This window comes from Manis javanica, chromosome 1 (assembly GCF_040802235.1).
Source record: "Manis javanica isolate MJ-LG chromosome 1, MJ_LKY, whole genome shotgun sequence".
NCBI classification, from domain to species: Eukaryota; Metazoa; Chordata; class Mammalia; order Pholidota; family Manidae; genus Manis; species Manis javanica.
In genome coordinates, this window is record NC_133156.1 from 49284902 (window position 1) to 49304642 (window position 19741).

Sequence of the window (19741 nt, forward strand, 5' to 3'; positions counted from 1 at the left end):
CATAGTTAAGTCTGAGTATTTGAATCTGTTTCAGAATACATGCTCTTATCACTACTCTATACTACCTCAAACCACCAGCAAGTATGTTGATTTTTAATTCTTACTACTGGTGTGTAATTTAATTGGGGTGGTCATTTTTTTGCTTTTTTCTTGTTTGCTTGAATTGAGAAAGGTGCTGAAATCTCATCATGATGGCAATTCATGCCTTATCATTTCATCAATTTTAGCTTAATTTTCTGGCTATTTGATTACTTGCATATGTATTTTGTTATGACTTCTTGGTTAACTGAATTTTTTATGATTATGCAATGACCCTATTCCTTCCTTATGATGGATTTTATCTTCAAGTTTATTTTGCTTAATATAACTATGTAAGCTTTACTTTATTTTGCTACTGCTTGCCTGATTTTTAACCCCTTTGATTTCAAACTGTCCAGGTCCTTATACTGAACATTATAGGCAACACATAATTTTTTTTTTCCTGTTAAACTCAATCTCTTAATTGTCAAACTTAGTCCACTTGTATTTGTTTGTAAAGGTATTTGCATTTTTCTCATTACTTGTAGTTCTGCTTTCCTATATTGATTGCTCCTCCTTGTGTGGATGTTAACTTATTTTTAAAATTTATTTGGATAACATTCTGGTGCCACATTACTTGCCCAACAAAGCAAGGGTTAAAAAAAAAAAAGCACTGGAATGGGATAAGGAGAGCTAGGGTTGAGTTTTGCTTATATTAACTTGCTGTGTGACCCAGGACAACTCAGTTGACTTCTCTGAGCTTTGTTACTCCATGTAAAACCTCCAGTTTTAATCAGCAGTCTGTGAGATTCCTTCTAACTCTTGGATTCTGTCTGCCAAACTTGGCTGGTCAATGGCTCTTGGTGTGTGAAAGATCCTACAGCATCTCTAATCTGAAGTTTGCTCTTAAATCTTTTTTAAAATTTTTTTTGCAGCATGATTGACACAAGTATCTTTAAGTCTCAAGATAGAATGCCTTCTTCACAGCATTATTTCAGAAAAAAGCAGCATTATGTAAAATAACCCAAGAAAAAACAATGTTTGTAATTTAGTTATCTCGTGTCCAAGATTGGTCAAATCTTAACTTTCAAAGTTAGGGAATTGGATGTGTTGACACTAGTGTGAGTAGTTATTTTGTATCCATATTCAAAATAGTCAGTATGAGTTTTGACATAACTCACACCTGTGGAAACATCCCCACAATTAAGATAATTAAACACATTCATTGCTCCCCTACAGATTTTCTCCAGATTCTCTGTAATTCCTCTCTTCCTCCAATCCCTGGACCCACACAACCACAAAATGGTAAGGATTACCTTCTGACACATGATGCTGAAATGACTATATGTCCCTATGCCAAAACAACACCCCCCACCCATGCCCCACAAAAACCAAAACGCCTTTGCAAAACCTCTACTCTTACTTCATGGATTCACAGGAACAACATAAGGAGGAGAGGAAACTTTACAAAGTTTCTGCTCTTAGAGTTTATATTCTACTTCTACATTTCAGTTCAAACCTTATATTTAATCAGAGTGCAAATGTGGGACTATAATATATAAAATAAAGGATAAAAAGACAGACATAGTAAACAACTTAGAGAATTTATTTGTAAAGTAGGAAATAAAAGGCATGGTTTTAAGATTCTAGAATATGAACAAAACTAGAAAAAGTTAAAGTACAGAAAAGGCTTAAGACAGTACTTAAATTGGCTTAATGGCCATACAATACAAACAAGCAAAACCTAAGTGTCTCTCATGCGAATAAGCATTAAGGAAAAGAGTATGGGAATGTTTACAGAACAGGCCACAACAAGTATTTTTAAAATTTACATAAACTGTACATAAATGAAAAATAAATTAAACAATTTACAAGAAATGTTTGATAGGTTACAATAGGCTATAACTTAAGATTATGAATAAAATTTGTAGCACATTAGACATTTTTATATTACAGATTCAGTGTTAGAATTCCAACATGTACAATGCTTATACTTGACAGAACAATGCATCACATACAATAAGGTAACTTAAACTGAAATGGCTTATGTAAGTACAATTAACTTGTACAACCATCTTCTAGGTGTGATTTGGTCAATAACAGGCCAGACTTAAGACAAATGCTTTCAACTTCAGTTGAAAAGCCAAATTTCAAAAAATGCACACAATGTATTAAGAAAATGTTAAAACCATCTTAACATGACTTATGTCCTAATTCATTCATTATATCTGGGACAAGGAGACTAAGATATTGATGTCAGGTCTACAAAATTATCTTCTGTTTCTAAGTGTTGTAAACTAAAAGGGGCACCTCAGAAAAAAGCGGCAAATTTGAAGATGGCTTAGTATCAGTGACAACTACTGTACCAGGTATGATATCCATGACTCAAAGATACTCAGATATCTAAAATAATCTCAAAGTATTTGCATTACTCATGAATACTTTATAAAAGATGAAATGTTTTCTTTGCAAGTTACTGAAACTATAAGCACAGCAATGTATGAAAGATGTTAACACCAAAAAAAAGGCAACATTTTAGAACTGAAATTTAGTTGCACACTTAAATCTTGAATTTTAACTTCACATCACTCCTTTGAAAAATACAATCCTCATTAGTTTTTCTAAACATAAAATTAGTGGCAGCTGCAGCAAACAGACTGAAAATCTGAGAGAAAAATTACCCCTTGATTACAAAAGAGTCAGAATGTAAATAAAGGTTTTAGATTTTTTTATGGAAAAAAAAATCAATTTCCCCTTAAACACATCATTCAGCACTAACTTTAGTACCTGAAATACCAGTATCAGTACACTGCTACATTTATTTCAAATAGTAAGCTACAAATGTCAGACACATGTCCAATCTGATTATCACACCATTCTAAGGATAAAAGTATTTTAGGCCTTCATCATATTTGATGTAATGACTATAGACTATAGTCCATGATATTTCAACTCACTTGCAGGTAATTAAAATTGTGCTCTATAAATTTTGCTATGAATTGCATTAGACAATAGCAATAAATAATTTCAGGAGGGGTTTATCGCACATCTATTCCTATTCACAATGATCAGAAAACACAAACAGCTTGAAGAAAAGGGCTATTTAAAAAAAATCCCATCTAATATTCAAACATTGATAAACTTAATGGGAATGTTTCTTTCTGTGCAGTGGAAAAGTTCTGACAATGCCCACATATTTTAAAAATCAACATAATAAAAATTGCAGATATCTTTACAGATTGATGTACACATAAACACACTTTTATACAAAGCCCTTTGTATTACTTTAAGGTTATCCATGTGGCCACTGCAGGCAGTAATGTAGCATTATGATAGAATAACCAAATACCATTCTACTGGTTTGGTGGGAATTCAAGATGTAGCACCTACCAACTCACACAAATAAAAATTAACTCTAAAACATGACACCAAATATCTGAACAAACTGTTTTAAATTTAGTCTTTCCAAATGCTGCCATGGAGCAACCAACTTTCTTTCTCAGGATCCTGATGATAACTGAGTCATTTTCTGTTCTAACAAATCAATTCCCTCATTTACAAATAAAGAAAATAACATTCAAAGAAGTTTACACCAGTGGCAGTACTTCAAATACAGTATCAAATTATGATCCCATGGTCTACTTATAAACCAGACTGATAACACAAACAATAAAGACTGCTTTAAGAGGACATTCGAGAAAAAAATAAAAGACATTTGAACTCTTTGGAAATGGAAATCACTCAGAATTTAGATATGGCCAAAAGAGCTGGGATGACTTACTTTCATGCCACAATTATTTTTAGTAGTCTGTTAAAACAAAGTTGGCTGAATCCCTTCAGTATTAGACTAAAATACTAAAATAAAAAAACTTATTGGAAAAATAGGACATTGTTGAGATTTCATGGCAAATCATCTTAAATAAGGTCAGAGTATTATTACAAAAAGGCAATATATTTCTGATATTTTGTTATACATACTACAAAACAGTAAGATAAAGGCAAAAATTGTATACTCATTTTTCTGGCGATTACCCTTTATCAGTTTTTTCATGGCTTTAAAGGAGAATTTCTAAACTACACTCTCAAATGCAACAGACTAAAAGCATAAAGTGCTCAAGAGAAAAAGATACACTAAGTAAAATATGAAAAATTTTGCATATAATAAGCAGGGTAGTTATCAAGGATATTTCAAAATTCTTACCTTGCTAAGCTTTCTACCCAAAAATGCAACCTTAGAAATCAAGGCAAGATGTGATGAGCTGCTCTTACAAGGCAAGAATACTGCCAGCTGTAGAGGAAAACCTTTTCCCTTTCAGCTGCAACATTTTTCTTTCAGAAATGAAGTTTCAGAAACCAGTACTGACAATACAGCAATGACATTTGCATGCAAAGGTAAAAAATTTAGTAATAATTATAGAGTATATTTGGCAAACAATTTGAACCTCTTGAAAGCCGGTTAGTGACCATGTATATTATTGGTAACGGCACTGACTTAACCTAAATTAAGAACTCACCTATTTAAACTGGAGTAGCTGAGTAAGGAATGCCCATGTCAGTAGGCAAACAAATATAATACTTTGTACTCTGTCTCTGGAGAAGTCCTGGTGTAGAACTGAAGGCCATTAGTTCTAAAAGTCTCTAGTTAAAAGGCTGTTTTTTAGGGGGTTGGGGGGAGGAGTTTGGGGCTTACTCTTCTTTACCAAATCCCAAAACAAATCAATAGTGCTCCTTTCATTAGAAAATGTTGAGTTTTTAAGAATGAAAATGAAATTCAAAAGTTATAAAGATTCTCCCGTGGGTACAGAACTCTGTAAGAATTAACAGGGTCTCTTTTTTAATTCTTTAAAATTGACTTCTCGAAGTTCAGTTAGGTAAGGTGAGGGAGACGTGAGGGAGACTGATTTAAGTCCCTGGAATCATCAGATTTGTTGCAGAGGAAGAGTATGAATTTTGGAGACTGCTGAGGATGCAAGGATGTGTCTTGGGCAACCTGATGAGTATCATAGGAAAAATGATGCACACTATGATGAAATGGAAGAATGCAATGAATTTTTAGAATGGTCAGAAATACTACTTGTCTGTGTAAAATAAACTAACCCCGAAGAGCCACTTCATTATCTCTACATTTTAAAAAATAAGGCCCCCATATATTCATTCCCCTCTCAAACATTCTTTTTAAAAAAGCCTTTCTTTATAAAGTTTAAAAGATAATGACAGCATTAATTTTTAGCAGCTAGTTCTAGAACTGTAGTCTACCACTACCCATATGTGCCTAATAAGAACTTGAAATGGAATTTAGCCTAAATTGAGATGTGCTGTAAGTGTAAAATAGGCACTCATTTTAAAAAGTATCCCCCCAAAAAGGAAAAATATTTCCTAAGTGACTTTTTATATTGATGTAACAAGTTAGATATATGGGTTAATTAGAAATATGTAATTGAGATGAATTTCACCTATTTTTTTTTACTTTTTAAATGTGCCTACCAGAAAATGTAAAATTACATGTGGCTCACATTTTATTTCTATTAGCACTGTAAAGAGCACAGAGCGTTGAGGCATTATGCTGACTGGGATTAGAGCCAAACCACTTTACCACTGCATGCTTCCAAAAAATTTCTTGAGATGCTAATAAAAAAATCAGAATCTTGGTAGACTTCATTGCAATTCTGGGTTCTTATTTATTACTCCAGTAATTCTAGATTATCCAAGAGAAAAGCAAAGAGCAACTGTGTGAGATCGTTGTTCACTGTGTATGTATTTTAGCAGGTAACTTTAGTTTCAAAGGACAAAAAGAATGAATTATAGTCCCAGATTAACCAAACTATTCATCAAATGAACCTATATACATTTTGATCATTCCATTTATCTCTTAAAGACAGCCCCAAATCTGTCTTTAAGCTAACTATATGTAGCTGCTAACATAGTTTGCCACAGGGATACAACTTGAAGTTATCATTTAAAAATAGAAACATTTTGTACAGACACCCAAGTCATAAAATTGTAAAGTAAACTGAACAGATAGCTTTTGGCTACACTACTAGTCACTACAATGGAGACATTACAGTAAGAAGCGTTTAGTCACTGGAGGCTTTCACAGTGACTACTGATAGGAATTCAAAGGTCCAAATTCTAAAAGTTTATCTTCACATGTTTTTCCCACTAATTATTTACTCTTGCTATTCATACATTCATGTTTTTAGATAGAGAAAACTGAATTTTAAGTATTTGAGCACAAAATCTGAAAACCACAAGGAGAAATGTCTTTATCAAGCACTTCTTGATAGTCTATTGAAAATCTTTCTCTATGGAGAATTGTGTTCTGTAAGAACATGTTGTAATATACTCCCTTCTTCCTGTAAACAATTTTTAAGCTCTTCAAAGTACATCCAGATTTAATAGTACTTCGAGGAGATATTTTCCCCCAAGTTTTTCTACTTCCTAAACCATAAGTAAGTCTCAAACAACTCTGCTGAACTACTGGACCTTGAAAATGTTACTGCCTAAGTAAAATCTGAAAACATTTACATTATAAAAAATGACTTTAATTAGAGAACAAACTCCAAGGCAAAAGGTTTTACAAATTTTGGAACTGTAATGCTGTTACTACCAGAACATACAAAACACTGATCCTTTCATAATTCTGCAGTACTGTCTCAGACTCCCAGAATTTCGGAACAACTCTTAGATTTCTGTAACATCGTTAATAATAATAGATTTTGTTGCTATTTATAATAAGTCTTTAGCTTTAAAAGTTCAGACAGACCTAATTAAACACAACTGACTGGTTTGAGCCTAACGTAAATGTGGTATATCAAGAGTACAGAACTCTACCAATGCATGCAAACCATATTCTGTTGGAATAGTCCTGAACCTCATTGAATAGACTTTCAAATAAGTAATTAAACCTCCAATTTAAAAATATTAAACATTTTGAACTGTATTGATTTACTCTTAACATAAAGTACAGTATCATCAATATGTGCATTTTTGAAGATTCATTTTTAAATTCAGGTTATTATGTAACATAGTATTTCAATTAAACTATGGCATTTGAAAAAAATTTTAGGGAAAGATCACAACAAACATGCTTTTGGGGAGTATATGTTAGGAAAACTGTAATAATAATGTTGCCTTAACATCTCTAAAATCACATAAAAATTATCATCTTTGATTGCTATTTCAATAGTTTTGAAACAGGGTATGCTACTGTCTGCTTACTAGTAACCAAAACACACATACAACAGACTTGTAACAAATACTGAAATTCAATTATCTTCATGAGTTAAACATTTCTGAGACTTTAAGATTTGTATTTGAGCATACAGTATTGCAATGTTGGCTACATAAAATAAATAGAAAATCTTTTGAAAGGAAGCTCAATAATCAGAGGCTATATTGCATTTAAGAAATTAACACTGCTTATATACAGAAGAGTAAGCATTTCAATTAGAAATACTCACGTTACCAGGTTCTCTTTTAATATGGCAACATTTAGCAGCTTACCATTTTGACATTTAAATATCAACAGGAATGGAGCTACTCTTTTATCCTTTGGTTCCCAGTGACAAATAATCCAGTAATAATGCCTCTGGTTGTCAGTTTCTTTTGGATGACATTTATTAGCAGAGAGAAATCTGATGTTTTAGCTGAAATTTGGCAGCCCAAGAAGTGCACCAACTGCTCCAAAGTATCCCTGTATAATTTCAAAACAAGTATTAATGTGGTGCTTTTAAAGTAGCATGCAACATTAGGCACTAGTAAGAAAACATATTTATGTACAATCTATTTATTTTAAGAGAACACCTATTTCAGAAATCCACCAATCTGTGTTGTCAGCTATTGTAAAAAGAAAAGCTGTATTAATACAGTTTAACATACGTATTTTTAAATATGTATTTAAATACATAACAAATTGAAATGTATTTTTAAAGTCTGGCTTTTAAATACTAAAGCTTCTGTGCTTTTACTATCTAAATTCTGTTGCAAATTATATATTGCAATTCTGTGCTCCTCTCCCCTTTCCTCAAAATATTTTCTCTGGCTTTGCTTGCCACTCTCAAAGCCTATGGCGTGCCACATGAAGCTGCACAAGAGTGTATCATTCTATTTGTATAGTAAGAGCAGTGACAATGAAACACGGCAAGCTGGTAAGAGCAGAGCAAATACCCACAACTTGTATCATTAAAATTCTCAGTAATATATCCATTTGAGTGACCAGAAATAACTCAAGTAAGTTTATTCAATCCAAAGCATTATATGAATTATTTGCTCAGATTGTAATTTAACTGAATGTAGTGAATGAATAGGGAACAATATCTTGAAGAACAAACTCTAAAATGTTAACATTGGTTAGACCTGTAGAGGTGGGGGTGAAGTTGTGGTGGGAAGATTAAGGAGAATTTTCATTGCTGAACTATGTATTTTTGTACTGTTCACATTTAACATCTGTTATCTCAGGGAAAAAAAAAAGAACTGTGAAACTGTTACCTCAATGAGGTGTCTGCCAGGTTACAGTAACCTCTGTCTGCCTCAACTCCAACCCAAGTGAGGGAATCAATATGCTATTTAGTTATATCATATACTTTTGTACCTTACTTGTAAGTACAGAGCAAGAAGCAATGTATGAAACCTTCATACAAAAAGCATGCTATTAAAATTCACAGAACAGTATTTTACCATACCTCGTGCTCTAGAAACAATGCTTTCAGCTGACCTTTTGACCAGTAGTCCAGTGCATATGCCAAAAGTTTCATCGAGAGAATATTGACACGTAAAAAGTTCCCAACAAAGACAACTCTTTTTATTTTCTAAAAGAAAAGAAGGTAATGACTTGAAAAAAGAATTACCAAGTAGATTTTACAACATAGTAGGTTTTACAAAATCTCTTCTTAAAAATGTAAACAACTACTACCTTTTATTAGTGCCTATTACATTCCTGGTACATAACTCCATAATCCTGAATATTTAAAAATTATTTCAGGACATGTCACTACACATTTGTCAAGCCCATAAAATATACACCATGACTGAGCCCAAATGTAAACTAGTGACTTTAGGTGATAATGATGTGTCAATGTAGGTTAACAGACTGTAACAAACACACCAATCTGGTGCTGGTGCATGCATGGTAACTCTGTACTTTCCACTCATTTTTGCTATAAACTAAAACCCATAAAGAATAGTCTATTTTAAAGAAAGAAAAGTTCTAGAAATATCCTAGCAAATTAATTAATTATAGGTTAAAACTGGTTTTTTTAAATGGCCAATAAATAATCCATTTAATAAGTAATTTGGAGAAATACTACTGATGAGATTAAGAAGACAAACCAAGGAAAATTATTTCAAATGTATTTAGGATTACAAAAAAAACCATAAACTTGGCCAACATGTTGAAATTATGCTCAACAATGACATGCAACCTGCGGATCTAAGGTGGAGAGCAACACTGACTAGGGTGATGGCATTCTCTGTCCCAGGACTAACCCATCAAATCATTCTCTCTGCTGGGATTCTACTCACTCATTCGGCTCCTTAGCTATTTTAAGATGAGGAAATATCAGATGGAGGAAATGGTGTCTGAATTTTTGGAAAACCTACTTCAGATAATCCTTCAGATAAAAATAACCAGCCATGAAATAAACCTGGCTGCACATGCTCTTCCTAAGTATGCAGCATCCAGACTGCCTGCGAAGATGAGGTCTCAGCGCCTTCATAGCCCTGTACAATGCTGCTTGATCATATGCAACAAGGCAGCACTGTAAAGAGGCCGAGGGCAGTAAGACCGCCTCCAGGAGCTCCACTCGTCACGCAGTAACAGCAAACCTGCCTTCAGTGATGTGTTCCCGCAAAAGTCCTCCTTAGGAAGAATTCCTCTGTCTCTCCAAGACTTAGACTGTTTATTTCTGAAAAGGTTTCTGGATAAATATGAAATGTAAATACCTATTTTTCCTATTTCAAATTCGAATTATCTGCTATTTTCTTTAAAGGTACTGAAACAATTCGATACATAACGTATATACCTAATGAGTCTCGGAATCAGGAAATTTCTACCCTAGAGTCCTCCTTAAGGAACATGTAGAAAGCCTGGTATATGTACATAAAACTCCAACTCATTCTTCATATAATAAAAAAATTTACCTCATTAACAGCACACATTCGTGCCACAGAACCAATGTTATTGGTGATAGTAACTAAAGTAGCTCTTGCTAGATCTTCTTTACTAACAGATTCTCGCTTCTCCTTATAAATCATATTCCCAAAACTGCAGAAAAATGAAAAAACAATATCAAACTACTAATAACAAGCAACATTTTATACATTTTGGGAGTTTATTCTATAGATAAATCTAAACAAGTATGTACAATGTGACTCACTGACCTGTACATAGCAAAATATTGGAACTACCCAAACACCCATCAAACTATGATATATTCACATAATGGAATCCTTGAAGCTGTTAACAAGGGAGGGAAGAAAGAAGGGAGAGGAGAAAGGAGGGGAAGGAGGGGGGAGAGGCAAAGGGAAGAGAAAGAAACGGATAGAGGCAGGCAGACAGACTAATATAGTGCTACTGAAGACTTACATATAGTGCGCTATACAATGGTGTGTTACCCTCTATATAAGGAGGGGACAAGGATATGTATTTACAGAAACACTGGAAAGATTCTCAAGAATGAATAAAAATGGTTTCTATAGGGTGCACTCAAGGGAGATGTCTAATTTTTCTTTTCAACTACATGAATGTTCAAAACTTGGAACCTCAACTGGGTAAGAGGAAGCCCCCTTACAACTTAATTGTTTTCTAAAAACTAAATAAGCAACTTTGATTACAACATAAATGTTAAACCTACCTAGATGCTACAGCCCAACCTGGCAGACCGAATCTTTCATAATCTCCTCCATAAATATCACGGACCAGCTTGTCAGCATGGGTGCTGTCACCTTTGGATGCCATTTCAAGAGCCTCTTCAAAACTTTCACAGCCCGTCAATAAACTGCATAAACCCAGAAAGGTACCACCTCCAAGACTAAAAAGAATAAAGAAACAAGGTAAGTTGCATTTACACACCGTATTCTTTCTCCAAAGTAAAGGGTGGAACATTCATTTAGTCAATAAACACACAGAAAGAACATATTACTAAAGCCAAGTGCTAAAATATTAACATAATGAAGAAAGGTTAAGAAAAATACTTAGCCAACCCCAACTTGTCAGATCAAAGAATAAACCAAAGGGAAGAAAATCATTGGGTGGTAACTACACAAAGACAAGAGATCTCTACTAGTATCTTCACCTGATACCTCACACTCTTTTAACTGCTAAACGTAAATGTTTTTTACGAAAAAGAAATAAATGTTAAAGATTAATTCCATATGAATTAAAAGGAGAAAACTTATTATTCTAAATAGTTTCCAGGAAATCATTTTGTGAAAGGCCTATTACTGCAGCCTGACAAGGCTGAAATCAATTCAGTGTGATTAACATCAACATTTAACAGGACCCAGAAATGAATGCAGGGAGGAAATTTATGTCAGGTGGGTTATCATGTTAATTGGTTCTATTGTTTTTTTTGGGGATATGCTTACATAATGAAATGCTCCCTAATCCCTAAAATAAAAACCTTTGCTCTCTAGACTCACCTAAATTTCTAACAGGTCCTACTACCCCTGAATCACTGTTGGAGTTTAAATAACGCTTCCTTTTAAGTCTTTGGCATACGAAGTTACAATGGAAGTAGATTTTTAGCCACCAGAGCAATAAAATACAAAATAAAGCATTATTTAAATAAAATTACTACTTTAAAACTGAAATGAGTTTTTTCACAAGTCAATGCAAAACATCCCCAAATCATTTTTCTTGACTAATAAATAGGAGTTTCCACCTTTCTTGAAAGCCGATGAAGTACACATGAGAATCATAAAGAAAAAATTTTCAATCTCATTTCAAACATTTCAGGTATGACAGAAAATTTTATGGGATACTTGAAACATCTCATGTTAAATTCATCCTTTAAGAATTAATCAGTGTTGCCCAAATAATCCCCTTAAATTTAAAACAAATCAACATGTGGCAAGCTTTAGGCTTAAATATATCTATAAAGAAGTGAAAAATAAGGGAAGAAAAAAGTGCTTAGGAAAAGATATTGTAATCATTCCAGTTAAAACTGACTCTTATCATTATGGAAATTTTGATCCCAATTGTTGCTAACCAAATATAAATACTTACTGATTTTAGTTTTCAGATTCTGTATACATAAATTATAAAATAGTATTATCTCCAACACTTCAAGTTATACTTACACATCTACATTTTTTGCTATTGCACAAATACAAGTTATTTTCTTGATGAAGTTACCATTAATGAACTGATTTCACAACTTCCATTGTATAAAATATGAATGCTACAACAAGAACAGAAAGGATACTACCTTGTCCCAGTTACTCGTTTATAGTTGTCTTTTGAATGGACTGCTAAAATACTGACTCCCGAACCAATGTTCACTACCAGCAGCGGATAAGGATCATCCAGGTTAAAAGGCATCTTTTGGCATCGCTCAGGTTCTGAAGCATTAGCAAAATAATAGCACTCTGCTTGTCCATTGAAACTGACAGAATCTATATACAGCAAGCCCTTTACAAGGCAGTCAAGTTCGTCCAGTTTGTGCAGGTGGAGGTTTCCAATCTGTCAAAAAAAACAAAAAACATCAAACTTTTATAAAGTGAACAAAGGACAGCATATAAAATACTTGACTCAGTACTGTATAATTTTCACATACTCTACAAACTTCAAAATCATCTATGACCCCAAAACGTTTTCACTAGTTTCACATCAAAACCTTGGTCCAGTGCTTCTCAGTGATGATGATGACGATGGTTATACCTCAGTGATGAATGATGATGGAGGCATTCTGGAAATCTGTGGGTACATCTTAGTTTTCACAAAAGTGGAGAGGAGAGTTAACACTTAGTGGGCAGAGCCTTGGGATGCCAGACATCTGCAATGGTGGGGCAGTTGTACAAAACAAAGAACTTTCCCATTTCTGCATTATCTTTGAGTGTCCTTACATTTTTATAGGCAGAAAATTTTATTTATAATTATCTGAGCCTATCTATGTGTATAAACACAAAGCATTCTTTAAAAAAAAAGATTTTTTTTTTAAAAAGGTTGACATTATGTATGAAAAAATAGGACAAGTTGAGGATGAAGTAATTTTCCTAAGGATATTCAGTATGTTCCCTGATTTGGTGCATAACCTCTACCTGTTCAGGTGACCAAAGATGACTGCTACAAGGAGGAATAGTAGGTAATATATTTTAATGATCAATTCTTTTTATTTATTTATTTTTATTAAGGTATCATTGGTATATAATCTTATGCTCAGATTTCACATGAGCAACACTGTGGTTACTACATTCCCCCTATTATCAAGTCCGCACCACATACCCCATTACTGTCCATCAGCATAGTAAGATGCTATAGTCATTACTAACACAAAGCATTTTTTACATGGTTTTAATACGTACTAAATGTGCTAAGAATGCAACCACCATATAAACTGAGAAAATATTGTACTTTTCATTGTCTGGCCTTTTACCAAGTGTTGTTTAGCATCCTGGCAAGTTGTATCACCATAGGGAACACCATTGTGGTATTCGATTCTCCAGTAAAACTTACCGTATCAACCTAAGAGTTTGTGGCTTTAAAATTCAGTGAATCCATGCATAGGTGGCAAGCATCTAACTGCTTCATTATACCCTCTCATGTACCAGATTACCAGAGAATCTATCTACTACATACTTAACTCCCTGTCTTTATAGTGTAGCTTATGTACTACTTTGAAATTCTTAAACTCATTTCAGGTTAGTAAAGAGTATATTACAAAATATTTGTTATCAAAGATCTCAGCTTCAGTATCTGGGAAGCTTTCCAATTCGCTAGGACTTATCCCTCCTCTGTTCTCATGGCACCTCTCTTCATAGCAGTGGTATTAATTATAAGGCACTGAACTTTATAATTCACTTATGTGTGTAGTCTAGAATACTGCATTCTTTGAGGGCTGTCTGTGTCTTATTCCTAGATGAATTCTGTGTCTAGCACAGTATCAGGCATATACTAGATGCCCAGATATTGGCCTAGTAAATAACTGAACATCAACAAAACAAGTATTATAGAATTTCAGAACTTAGTATCAATACTTAAAAAAAAACTAAAACATTGTATCTGGATAACAGTATCTTCAATGGCCAGGTGCAAGAATACTAGCAAACATTAAATATCACATGTCCAAACAAACAGGCCTCAAATCCATGAAATTTATGCTCAGATTACTCAATAAACTGAATACAAATTAGTATCATCCATCACAAGAATAATGTTTTTTAATAAAAATTTACTTTTAAACTACCTCAAATTACAAGGGGCTCACTTATGTGAGCCCTATAAATGATCACTTATATTTTATTAACAGAATTTTCTTACATGAATTTAAGAAATTAAATGGTCCACATGTGTATTTTCAGGGAAAACAAACTTAGGTAGCTCCAATGCCAATTTTTAAATCCTAATGCTAACGGAAAGAAAAGAAAGGAAGCTTGGCAAATCCCTACTAGCACATAAATCAACACTTACACAGTTCTCTTGCCATATCCAAATGACCCCATTTGGGACAGGAACATGGTAGGTTTGATGGTATAAAACCAGGGAGAAAGGGGTAATGGGACTTGCATCTCAGGCGTATTCTGACTTTAGTTGGGGTTTGGGAAGGAGATGGCCTTGGGAGAGATGACTAGACTCAAAAAATCATGCAAACACAGGACAAATTCATTGAAGTCCCTCTTCACTGTGGCTTTGTAGCAGTCCCTAAAATTAGCTTTATCAAATATTACGTACAACAGGCCCAAATCTCGGCAATTTTTACTCATCCTATACAGGTGTTTAAATGTCCCCAAATCCAGTCATGAATACATACTTCCTCTGTACCTGCAGGGGTACTAATCTAAGAAACATACTAGGTGAAAGTCTAGCCTCAATTTTCAGTATTAGAGAGAATGGGCATCAATTTTTGGCTTTGAGTAATAGATACCTACTGTGCGAAAATCTTTTTCAAACTTGTAAGCACCACCTCCTGTAGCACATAGCACCGTGTGTAATGTGGAGAAGTTTTTATCTCTCCCCATTTGGATAAAAGTAGGCAGGTCCTGGGTTGGAAATCTGATAAAGTGCAAGTTCCCTCTCCGGCCAAAGAGTGTTAAATCCTTCAGTTCAAGGTGTACATCCCGAATACCAGTGGATCCATACGCTACATTAGAAGTCAAATATTTCCGGATACTTTTTAAGCTCTCAACTTCCTCTTGTTCTTCCTCTGCTGTGATATCAATTGGTTCAAAATATGACAGCTTCACTAGAGTTCCCCCAATGTCCATGCCAAACCATGGGAAAGCTGTGGATAAAAAAAAATACATATGTACATATATGTAGATTTTGGAAATGTAAATTAGGAACTAGTCAATTAGCCACTAATTTCATTTACCCTGAATCATGCATTCAGTCAATATTTACAGAGTAAGAAACATTTATTTACAACTCAGCATTTCCCCTTCAAAGTGCTATTTTGTATATTTTCTAAAAATCCCTAACATAGATGGTTGGAGCTGGCCCAGGGCTTTTGAATTTCTGGTCTGGTAGGCATTCTTTTTCATTTATTAAATACTTATCGAACAAGTTATAGGAAAAATTTGGACCAATTCTGTTAATAGATCATCACTGAGAACTTGAAAATGTTTCTAAAAATATTTTAAAGAATTGTAGTAAAACTGGCCTATAATCACCTCAAAAGAAGAACACCTTCTTAAAAATAAATCTTTTTTCTTTGCCCATTGAACATATTAGGGTTCTTTGGTACATCTGGTTTATTTAGCTATTAATAATATTGATGGTAAGTCTATTTGGAGACAAGCACATTTGGAGAGACACTATCATTTGGGTTTGGGACTTGGTCCTTTCTCATTAACTGAACTGTATGACTTTGGAATACCCATTAACCTCTCTTCGTCTTAGTTGCTTTACGGTCTATTTCTTTCGCTAGGATTAAATCATTGTGATAAGAGACTCAAAAATAATACTCAAGATATGGATTACAAAATGCCTTATAACCAAATGTACTTAACATTATTTTCTGTGTAAGTTGTCATGGAAAATTAGTTTCCTCTAAACTCCAACTTTCTTAAATATTCATATCTTATCTGATACATGCATACCATCAGAAACTGGGAACAATCCTTGATTCAGTGAGAAAGGAATCTCTATACTTCTCTATTTCAGAATTTACATTTACTGAAATTAGTAAATGATACTGAAGATGAGGAAGGAGTAATTTTTATTATTGTCTTTTGGAGAAGAACAAAAAAACATTGTTTTTGTATCTGAACCTCAAGTTGCATGCAGATCCAGGTCTATATTAAAGACAATCTTAAAAAAGGAACATTTTTTTTAAAAAGCAAAATGACTTAAAACCCTAATTTGGGAAGCTAGGGTAGCAAGATCTCCAATAGGCACTATGCTTTTTATGTTATCTATAGATCTGTATAAACAAGTAATTTGCAGGGGACAATGACTAAATTTTCTCCATTTTCTTGGGTGGCTAGCAACAGAGGCCATCTTAAATAAGGAACACACTCTTGAGAAAACAGGCCAGCTACAATTTTTTTCAAAAAGTAGAAACCATGTAATTACATATCCTTAGGTAGAAAGAAATGTGCTATCACTAAATTTTGCTACAGTTTATTCATGAAATCTAGAATTTGTTTTAAAGAGTGTCCCATGATGAGTTACATATGGTCTCTCCTCCTCTTTCATATAAATCAGTACAGAGCTGAAGCAGTACAGGGTTCAAAGTTCATACCGTTTTCATTTTTAATCAGAAGTCCCTGTCTATGCCCAGGTTTAAAATACTGGAATACTGCCAATCTTGGAAGCAAAATGCCAATTAACACTTACATGAAGAACTCTTTCAATTCTTCAACAAAATCATGAATTACATTTCAAAGGAACCATAAGGCCTAGGAAAATATTTCAGGTTTATAGCTACATCATTGAAGAGTATTATAAAATTACCTACTTTTCTAAAGCTATGTACAAGCACCAAGGGTTTTGACCCTAAAGGTATTATCAACACCCAATTCCAAAACACAAAACTGGAGCAGGCAGTAGAACCTTTAGCGTGCATAAAAGTGTTACTACTATTTTGACTCTTTCTTCAGAGAGAAAATGGCTGTTCGCGTATAGTTGTCATTAAAATGATAAAGAAAAAACAAAACCTTCCACTAATTTTTCTTTAAAATGCCTTTGTTGATCTACTTGCATGAAACAACCAAATCTGTCCTATCTCAAAAACTTTACACGCAAAGTAAAAAAACAAAGCTGTTTTATTATTACACTGTATTAAATCTCTCTTTGGTTTAAATACTGAAGAACATTATAAAATGTGTATCATATGTAAGGCATAAAGAGTAAAAACCACCAAGAATCAGGAACTCATGAAATAGGACATTACCATTCAATTTCAAACCTTTGTGTGACCTACTTGTTTGCATACGGACTAAAGAAACAGAAGGTTCTATGAAATAACTAAATTAAATTGGAAAGAACTATTACGATTTCCTTAAGGGTTATTGCCCACTGAGGTAGATTTTTAAAATCAACAATGCAAAAATAATCACAATCATCTCACATCTTTGCTGAAACACCTTTGACAGAGGTGGTATTCCTAACAGATTAGTGGAAGTTTGCCCAAATCTAAGTAATCAAATCACTAATCATAGCAAAAAGAAAACACCCCAAGAGTCCAATTTTGAGCTTGTCATTGTTAACTCATTTTCCTAAATCGAAATTCTAAGACAAGCAGAGAAAATGTATGTGTTGAGAGGTTTCCAAGTGTTCTACCTTACTCCATTTGTTTACGATTAGTTTAAGTCAGCAATTTAAAACAAGTAAATATTTCTATATTACTTTGTCATTTAAACCTTCGTATCACTTTTATAGACTTTCTTAATAAGAATTCTTTAGCTATTACAAGAAATCATTAAACTTAATTTTTTTGAATTAGTAGATAAACCAGATCAGAAAGGTTTTGTGTTCCTCTAAGTATTCAGACTATGTTTTACAGTTGCAGAAGCATGAACACTGGACTGTGAGTCTCTTGACTGAATGTTCTGAACCTCATTAGAACAGAATTGGTTGGTGTAGCCTTGGGAAAGTTACTTTGGGGCTCAGTAAATTCAATTCATTCTTCTGTAAAATTGAGACAATTATCTCATTTAAATAACAATTAGCAGTTTTGAGTGCTTTGTTATGTCAGTGCACCTTGTTATGGCAGATTTCTCAGAACTGTTGGGAGGATCTTACGAGACACTGTGAAAACTACAAAATATCAATACAATTCTAAGATAAAAGCATGCATCCCCACATGTACACTAGCTCTGAAACAATGTTCTTTAAGTATGGCTTTAATCACATGGCTGAGTGATTAAATAGGCCATTTACAGGAGTAAAAGGATTTTAAAAGGCTAAATATAAAGAAACTGATCTCTTAAAGCATGGGAATGATGTTTTTTAAGAAAAGTACATGAATATATAGTCCTAGAAACACCTTTATGAGTATTCACCAAAATATTAATGTGGCTAGCTCCGAGTGGCGGGAATGCGGGTGATTTATCTTTTTTATCTTAAAAAAAAAACAAATACGAACGAGTTGATATTCCAAACAAAAACAAGCCAAGACAATTACCCAATAGCAGGTTACATGTGCGTGTCTAAAGCTCTAATTGTAACAGTCCCGGAACCCCCGGATTTCAAGGACACCAACAGGAAGCCTAGAAATCAGCAAAGGGTGGTAAATGACCCCACGCAATTTGACAGCCATGACACCCATTTTTAACCTGACTTCAGAGAAAGCTGGAAAAGCATACTAGTGGCTCCAGTCTTCCTAGGCAAAACCCGAATAAAAAATTCTCCCTTGCACCTTCCCAGATTTCGAGGTGGAAGTGGAAGAGGCCAAGGGGGCGGCAAGCGTTCTTCACGCGAATAGGGGGATGGGAGGGGGCCTCGAACCAGGGGCTGAAATGGTCCCTCCGCCCCATCCCGCGCTGGGCGCCAGCGAAGAGCCACGGCTTGGAACCAGGCCGCTCCGCCACGGGGCTTCCACACCGGGCCCAACATGCTCTCCCAACCCGGCGGACCTAAGCCCCCATCTTACACGGCTTCTTGGCATCCTTGATCTTCATGGCGTCGGCCAGAGGGGCGAGGGGCAGTTTCCAGTTCGGCGCACGGAGGGTAGCGGCGGTGACTCCGGAGGTGGCTGGGCCGCGCGGGAAGGCCCAGCCAGTTCCTCCCCTCAGACCGGGCGGGGCGGGCCTAGGGCGGGGCGGCGGCGCCTGAGGCGAGGCCCGGCCCAGGGGGCGGCCCCTCCACCCCGGCGAGGGGCGGCCAGGACCCAGCGAGCTGGGGAAGGCCGCCGGCCTCGCCGCTCCGGGCCCCCCCACAGCCGCTCCGAACAATAGGCCTCGATCCCCAGAGCCGCCGCCGCCGTACTGAGAAATAGCCCGCCCAGGCTGAGCTTCCACGTGACGCGAGCCCACCCTCCCTGCGATTCCCGCCCGGCTGCTGGGGACTGTAGTTCTTCCGGGCGTGAGGCCCCACTCTCTAGCTACAGCTCTGCAGAAGGACCAC

At 35.1% G+C, this 19741-nt stretch overlaps 1 protein-coding gene across 1 annotated transcript; it reads right to left on the minus strand.

Annotated features, from left to right (window-relative positions):
* Positions 1 to 1603: 1603 nt before the first annotated feature.
* PANK3 (pantothenate kinase 3) lies at positions 1604 to 19573 on the minus strand. The gene is made up of 7 exons (XM_036995082.2): positions 19269 to 19573; positions 15103 to 15455; positions 12444 to 12697; positions 10869 to 11045; positions 10156 to 10279; positions 8700 to 8825; positions 1604 to 7711 (listed from the first exon to the last, which is right to left on the minus strand). Exons 1-7 carry the CDS (start codon positions 19294 to 19296, stop codon positions 7661 to 7663), a joined length of 1113 nt encoding a protein of 370 aa, XP_036850977.2. The 5' UTR covers positions 19297 to 19573; the 3' UTR covers positions 1604 to 7660.
* Positions 19574 to 19741: the final 168 nt, after the last annotated feature.

Excerpts from the sequence above, each read along its gene's own strand:
- PANK3 (XM_036995082.2), bottom strand. The coding sequence starts at position 19,296 with ATGAAGATCAAGGATGCCAAGAAGCCGT. Across the intron at positions 12,698-15,102 it reads TTGAAAAAGATTTTCGCACA|ATTGGAAACCTCCACCTGCA; the intron begins GTAGGTATCTAT and ends TTTTTTTGACAG. Across the intron at positions 11,046-12,443 it reads AAACGAGTAACTGGGACAAG|TCTTGGAGGTGGTACCTTTC; the intron begins GTAGTATCCTTT and ends TATTCTTTTTAG.